The sequence below is a fragment of the Rhinatrema bivittatum genome, chromosome 2, assembly GCF_901001135.1.
Source record: "Rhinatrema bivittatum chromosome 2, aRhiBiv1.1, whole genome shotgun sequence".
NCBI classification, from domain to species: domain Eukaryota; kingdom Metazoa; phylum Chordata; class Amphibia; order Gymnophiona; family Rhinatrematidae; genus Rhinatrema; species Rhinatrema bivittatum.
Genome location: NC_042616.1, coordinates 24085528 through 24093264, shown reverse-complemented (window position 1 = coordinate 24093264; position 7737 = coordinate 24085528). Strand labels below are relative to the sequence as shown.

Below are 7737 nucleotides of genomic sequence, written 5' to 3'. Positions count from 1 at the left end.
AGAAGGAGCTTTACAGGGAGGTGATGAAGGAGAATTATGAGACCCTGAGCTCTCTAGGTAAGGATTGCATTATCTCTATTTTTAGTAAATGCAGGTAATGTTGTACTAAAAGTAAATTTTTCCTGGGTCAGCTCCTCAGCAGGGCTGGATTTAGCAATAGGTGCACGAGGCCTGCTCCTCTCTCCCTCTCCCCTCCCCATGCCTCGTCCTCTCTCCCTCTCCCCCCCTCCCCATGCCTCGTCCTCTCTCCCTCTCCCCCCCCTCCCCATGCCTCGTCCTCTCTCCCTCTCCCTCTCCCCTCCCCATGCCTCATCCTCTCTCCCTCTCCCCTCCCCATGCCTCTTCCTCTCCCCTCCCCGTGCTTGGTCCTCTCTCCCTCTCCCCTCCCCATGCCTGCTCCTCTCTCCCCTCTCCCCTCCCCAGTCCTCTCTCCCTCTCCCCTCCCCATGCCTCTTCCTCTCCCCTCCCCGTGCCTGGTCCCCTCTCCCCTCCCCGTGCCTGGTCCTCTCTCCCCTCCCCGTGCCTGGTCCTCTCTCCCCTCCCCGTGCCTGCTCCTCTCTCCCTCTCCCCTCCCCAGTCCTCTCTCCCTCTCCCCTCCCCATGCCTCGTCCTCTCTCCCTCCCCATGCCTCGTCCTCTCTCCCTCTCCTCCCCTCCCCATGCCTCGTCCTCTCTCCCTCTCCCCCCCCTCCCCATGCCTCGTCCTCTCTCCCTCTCCCCTCCCCATGCCTGGTCCCCTCATCCTCTTTTTCCCCTCATCCCTGAGATCTCCTCTCTGTGCTGATACTTGAGATCGCTTTTCCTCAATAAAATGAAAGTAAATTATGCAGACACAAGCAAGGTTGGAAAACGACTTTAAATAATGTAAAAAAAAAAGATGGAAATGTTAGGAATGCTTAGTATGACAAAATGTTTTAAAATAAATAAATAGATAAGCCCAGAGGAACCAGCCCCACAGGAATCCTAAAGGAGGGTCCTGTGTGATCTCCAGCGTTCCTGTATTCCCACAGCTTTATTGCTGCTCAGATAAAAATGTCACAGGGGTAGGTAGGATCCCAACTCCTGTGTTAAAGGATCTTCACTGGCTCCCTGTGCAGAGTCACTCTTAGGTGAAACTGATGGTGATATTCAGAAATAAAGTGTTTGATGTCTCCTAAGTTAGGAGGATATGAGCCACCGATATCATTGAGGGCTGAAGGGACAGGGATGCTTCTGTGTCCTCTGCTCGTGAATACTGATTGCTACTAACATGTAAAGAGCCTTTTCTATCTACAGCTCTTCCAGTTGAGTTCAAGATGGAGGGTGATTTAAGAGTTCAGAAAGTGTTTGAAAACTTTATTGTGCTAAGATGTTTTTAATTTATCCATTTTATGTTATCGTATGTTGTTTTATATGTTTTATTTGTAATTGAATGTGTATATATCTGAGGTCATTGATAGCTTTCCATGCCATTATCACTGACACATGATTAATTCTTTCTTTTTATATCCAGCAGACAGTGAGGTCATGCAGGAAGTGACGAGGGAGGAGAATCGAGAAGAACACCCTATAGTATTGACACTTACAGCAGAACAATCAGGAAATGTCTGTGAGAATCTTTCCCAGGGGACTGAGGGGGGAGACATGAGCCAAAGTCAGCAGGAATCAGAGAAGAAGGAGCGAGAACCTGCAGGAGAGTCACCGGATGGAGTCACTGCTTGTGAGAGAAGTGACAGGGAGTTCACAGACATCCCTGAGCACCAGAGAGACCTGAGAGCAGAGAGACCCTTCCAGAATAATAAGAGTGTTCAAATGACTTCTGACCTCCACCAGCGAGAAGACAAAAGGAAGAAATCCTTTCACTGTGACACCTGTGCGAAAACGTTTGATAGGAAATGTCATTTTGTATTGCACCAGAAAACCCACACAGGAGCGAGACCTTTTCCATGCTCTCAGTGTGAAAAATGTTTCAAACAGAAGGAAACCCTGAAATTACACCAGAGAATCCACACTCAAGGGAATACTTTCAGTTGTATTGAATGTAAGAGAAACTTTTCTAGCAGGGAATCCTTAGTAATACACCAAAGTACACACACAGGTAAGAGACCGTCTCATTGCCCTCAAGATGGGGAATCTTACAGCTCTGAGTTCTCTTTATTACATCACCAGAAAATGGAGACCGAAGAGAGAACATTTTCATGTTCTGAAAGTGGAGGAAACATCATTCAAAGGCAAGGCCTAATAATAAATAAAAAAACACAGAGAGAAGAAGAAATATGCATGTCTACTGACGATGACAGAAACTTCAATCAGAAAGAAAACTTCACAGAACAACTAAAATTCCAACCTGGAGAGAGACCAATTTCAAGTAGTGAATGCAGTAAAATGTTAGGTTATGAGAAAGTCTTTTCAAGAGATGGAAAAACACATTGTCATGCGAGACCATTGTCTTGCAGCCAGGCTGAACAATGCTTGAATAGGAAGACGGACAATTCACAACAGAAGAAAATCTCCAAAGTAGAAAGTCAATTTATATGTACTGAGTGTGGTAAAAGCTTTAGGCATAAATACACTCTGACAAACCACCAGAGAATCCATACTGGATTGAAACCCTTTCCATGCTCTGAGTGTGATAAATGCTTTAAGATTAAGGGAGAAATGAGATGCCATCAGAGAATCCACACCGGAGAGAAACCATTTACATGTACCGAATGTGGTAAAAGCTTCAGTCGGCAAGGGCACGTCAAACACCATCAGAGAATTCATTCAGGAGAGAAACCATTTACATGTATTGGGTGTGGTAAAAGCTTTGGGCATAAATACACTCTGACAATCCACCAGAGAATCCATACTGGATTGAAGCCATTTCCATGCTCTGAGTGTGATAAATGTTTTAGGACTAAGGGAGAAATGAAAAGCCATCAGAAAACCCACACAGGAGAGAAACCATTTACTTGTTCTGAGTGTGGTAAATGCTTTAAAACTAAGGGAGAAATGAAAAGCCATCAGAGTATCCACACTGGATTCAAACCATTTCAATGTTCTGAGTGTGATAAATGTTTTAGGACTAAGGGAGAAATGAAAAGCCATCAGAAAACCCACACAGTAGAGAAACCATTTACTTGTTCTGAGTGTGGTAAATGCTTTAAAACTAAGGGAGAAATGAAAAGCCATCAGAGTATCCACACTGGATTCAAACCATTTCCATGTTCTGAGTGTGATAAATGTTTTAGGACTAAGGGAAAAATGAAAAGCCATCAGAAAACCCACACAGGAGAGAAACCATTTACTTGTTCTGAGTGTGGTAAATGCTTTAAAACTAAGGGAGAAATGAAAAGCCATCAGAGAATCCACACTGGAGTCAAACCATTTCCTTGTTCTGAGTGTGATAAAAGTTTTAGGTCCAAGGGAGAAATGAAAAGCCATCAGAGAATCCATACAGGAGAGAGACCATTTGCATGTACTGAATGTGGTAAAAGCTTCCGTCGGAAAGAACACATGGAAAAGCACCAGAGAACTCACTCAGGAGAGAAACCATTTATATGTATTGAATGTGGTAAAACTTTCAGTCAAAAGATATCTCTCATATGGCATCAGAGAATCCACACTGGAGTAAAACAATTTCCATGTTCTGAGTGTAATAGATTTTTTAGGACAAAAGGAGCACTAAGAATCCATCAGAGAATCTATACAGGAGAGAGACCATTTACATGCTCTGAGTGTGATAAAAGCTTTAAGAGCAAGGGAGACATGAGACGCCATCAGAAAATCCACACAGGAGAGAAACCATTTACATGTACTGAATGTGGTAAATGTTTTAGTCAGAAAGGACACTTCAAATACCATCAGAGAATTCATACAGGAGAGAAACCATATACTTGTAGTGAGTGTGGGAAAAGTTTTCATCAGAAAGGATACCTCACATATCATCAGAAAATCCACACTGGAGTGTGAGGTTAAAGCTTCAGAATAAAGTAAGGATTGGAGAAAGTTACATCACCGTTAACGATGGCCACCTGCGTCCGGAGCTCCCGATCCAACCACAAATAATCTCTCCCCATCAGCTCATCCTGGTGCAGATTCACATGCACAGCCACCATAGAAGGCCACCCACAGTCCTGAAATGGCAACCCAACGAAAAAAACTGGACCTGCTGAAATTCTCTGCCGCCATTGCAGCGCAGCTGGAGTCAGGCTCAAACGGTGAGATGCAGGCGGCTGTGGAGGTGAGCGACAGCAGCAACGTCAGGGCTGGGGACACAACACCGAGCCGCACCGATTTCATCAGCTGGTTTGGGGGAGCTCTGTGGTAACATGGAGAGCCTAAAAAGGGAGATACACAGTGTCATGGCCGAGATCAAGAGGGATGTAGCAGCCAAAGGAAACAGAGTGGAGGATACACAAAACCACCTGGAGGATGAAGCCTCCGAACTCTCTAGCTGTAAAATGGCCCAGAAAAAGATTTGTTGCAGGTCAATACTGATCTTATGAACAGAACTGAAGACCTGGAAAACATGTCTGGAAGAGCTAATCTTAGGTTTCCGGGGCTACCTGAATCCCCTGAGTTTACCAACTGCAAACATGTGGTGACCAGCATCTGTGCTCAGATCCTGAGCTCTGAAACTACACCAGTGGATGCGACAGTTATCAAGCTGGAAAGGGCCCACCGTGCACTGGGAGCAGTCCGCAACAACAGGCCCAGAGATATTTTATAGCCTTTTTTTTTTGTTTGTTTGTTTTTTACAGTTTTTCCTCAAAAAGAGGACATTGCTATACTGTCTCGCAAGTCTGGCCCTATACAATGGCAGAATTACAAAGTGGAAGTCTCCCAGGACTTAGCTCCAACCACCCTTCGCAGAAGGAAAGATCTTCGAGATGTTAGCACCACTCTGTGCAATAACAATATTAAATACCAGTGGATGTTCCCATTCGGACTGAGTTTTCCCATTGCCAGAGTAACTTCCTGGGTAACCACTATAGAGGAAGCGGCTGACATCTTGCAAGCTGCTGGTTTGCCTCTTGCGACAACAGAAGATCACTCTGGACCTGGTGTAAACAGCAGATCTGGCAGTGACGCTCCCCGATGGCACGCGTGAGGAAGGGAAGCACTGAAGCGGCTCTCTCCAGCTCAGCGACCATCCCGAGAGATTAGCCACAATTCTTCTTCCCCCTCGTTTACATTTGTGCTTGTGGCTGCCATAGGAGTGGTGTTTTCAACTTAAGAGTGATCTGCACATGATTTATCTCCGTTTATAGCTTTTTCTTGGGGGAGTTCTCACTATTTTTCTCTGTTGTTTTATATACAGACTTGGGGTTGGGTGGTGATGGAGTTAGAGGCCGGGAGCGACGATGATTTCAGTCCTCCAGGAGGAGAAGGCCCACATAGGAGGGATTCGGGCCTGTCGCGAGGGAAATACAGGAGGGGTTTTTTGGGTACATTAAGGTGGGGTTCGGATATCACATATACTTCTAGGTGTAATATCAATTGGGCAGTTGTGTACTCAGGTAGAGTGCCTGTCAGTTAACTCCTGAGTAGTGTCGCACAGGAGGAAGCACCTCTACCTCTCTTATTGATCATCAGATGGCAGGGCTAGGCATAATCTCTATTTTTTTTTTAATTAAAGATTTTTATTTGGCATAGTGCATGTAAATAACATTATAAGATAACGCATATAGATCTATACACAGTTGACTTCAATAAACAATTGACTTAGGTCTCAGCTTTGAAGCGAGAATATAATTACAAGAAATCAAATAAACAATATCATAGCCGTGTATGAGTCTACTAGAACTCAGAGTGTCTTTGTTGTCCATAATCGGAGGCATCTTCCGTCTGGTCAAGTCACACTGACTCCAGGCACAATATGGATTCTAGACATGGTGAAATCGAGGTAAACGATGGTGTTTTTGAGCAGTCATCTGGTATTGTCCGGTTCCGCAGATGGGACTTGTGCTTCCTTCCACGTGGATGCCAAAACACATCTTGTACCCAAATATATTTGTAAAAGCAAGGCATTAGAGTTTCTATTACTCTCACATGGGACATTTATTAATGCACATTCCGGTGTCAGGAGAATAGGTTTCCCCAAAACCCTTTGCATCATGGTATTAACCCCTCTCCACAATCTGCTTACTTTAGGACACTCTCACGTCATGGAAGAAAGTTCCCGACCATGCCACAACCCTTCCAACATAAATTATGAGATTTAAGCTTTGCTCTATAAAGCCTACAGGGTGTAAAGTGCCACCTAAATAACACTTTGATGCTATTCTCTGCGAGAGGCGCTGAAATGGAACATCCCTTAGTTTTTAGGGAAATCAATTCCCATTCTTCCTTAGTAAAGGATTTGTTCAAATCTCCCATGCCTGAATATATTTGATATTGTCCATGTCAGTGACCTGTAGAAGGTTATATATTTTGGATAAACCGCCTTTTCCTAGCGTGTAGCAGATGGACTCAGGACCAATGGGTATAGTGTGCTCCTGATAGCAGTTGGAGACAGATCAGATTTCAATCTGACGTCAGCCCCTAGTACATATACCCCTGCAGGAAGTGCAGCTCTTCAGTATTTTCCATCTCCATAGCAATTAGGGACTACCTGCACGCTCACAGCGTTAGAGTAATTTTACCAAAGAAAACCAAAATAAGAAGAAATCTTACCTCTACAGACGAGCCCCGCTCTCCTGCGGTGACACCCATTGGGTCCCTCCCCCAGTTGAGATTTCACGAGGTGATTTGCACGATCCCTCAGAGGTAGGCCTCGGTCCAGTGGCCGACCCTCGGCAGGGACCTAGCCCCCGTCATCAGGTGAGGCTAATAGGCAGCAGATGCAATTTCGAGTGCGGCGGTGAAGATATTTTCCCTCTCCCCCTGCAGCCGGAGACTGCCCGGAACGAGACCAGGAAGCGCTGAGACAACGTAAGGTAGAAATCTATTTAAAAGTTTCTGGTCTCCGAAGCTTGAGGAACCGCACAGGTCATCATCCGGGACCAGTGCCATCGGGTTGATCTGAACTAGCAGGGCTAGACCCCGGTCAGATCCAAGGGTCCTCCCACATGGAGACCCTCCGAGGTGGTCGCCGTCACCATTTTGCTCTGTTCGCCACCCTGTCCGCCGTTTTGATCTGTGCACACAGAGGCGAGCTGTGCGCACAAAATCTTGTACGCACAACGTCACGCGCCCAAGTACCGGGCGCACAAGTGATGCGCATAGCCACGTTCTTACTGTGCCGAGCGCATAACTTCGACCTGTGCGCACAACAGCGCACATCTCCCTGAGCGCACACCAAACCTACACGCACAACTTTGACGCACACCGGAGCGCACAACTGTATTTTACGTGCACAAGCCATGGCACCACCGGAAAATAAACTCAAAGCTCAGGGCCTTTGCCCAGCATGCCACATTAGAGGTGCACAGCATGAGGAGGCCACTGCACTGTGTATACAGTGCGAAGAGGCTCTAGGGGATCCAACTCATGGCCCTCCCCAGCCGGTACCGGGCTCCAGCCTCTCGAGCAGTACGCCAGACCTAGCATTGCACAGCGGGACCCCCCTCAAAGGGGACTCCCCAAGGACATGGCTCCCCTTAGTCTAGACCCAGCATCTATCTCCTGGGTGGAATTCTTCAAAGGTCTGCATACCTTCATCCACATGCAACTGGGGCCTCCTATCATACGGCCACAGGCTCCACCAGAGGAACTCAACAGGCCGGGACCCTCTAAACCCAGGGAAGTGATCCCACCACCCAGAAGCCCCACC

General features: G+C 46.5%; 1 protein-coding gene across 2 annotated transcripts; it reads left to right on the top strand.

The window, feature by feature from the left end:
* The first annotated feature begins 1 nt into the window (after position 1).
* Positions 2-6484, top strand: LOC115083678 (gastrula zinc finger protein XlCGF58.1-like). 2 transcript variants are annotated; one of them, XM_029587635.1, is made up of 2 exons: positions 2-57; positions 1492-6484. In XM_029587635.1, exons 1-2 carry the CDS (start codon positions 24-26, stop codon positions 3930-3932), a joined length of 2475 nt encoding a protein of 824 aa, XP_029443495.1. In that variant the 5' UTR covers positions 2-23; the 3' UTR covers positions 3933-6484. The 2 variants fall into 2 exon arrangements, with proteins under 2 accessions (XP_029443495.1, XP_029443496.1); XM_029587636.1 differs by having other exon boundaries at positions 3-57; positions 1495-6484.
* The last annotated feature ends 1253 nt before the right edge of the window (positions 6485-7737 follow it).

Excerpts from the sequence above, each read along its gene's own strand:
- LOC115083678 (XM_029587635.1), top strand. The coding sequence starts at position 24 with ATGAAGGAGAATTATGAGACCCTGAGCTCTCTAG. Across the intron at positions 58-1,491 it reads TGAGACCCTGAGCTCTCTAG|CAGACAGTGAGGTCATGCAG; the intron begins GTAAGGATTGCA and ends TTTTATATCCAG.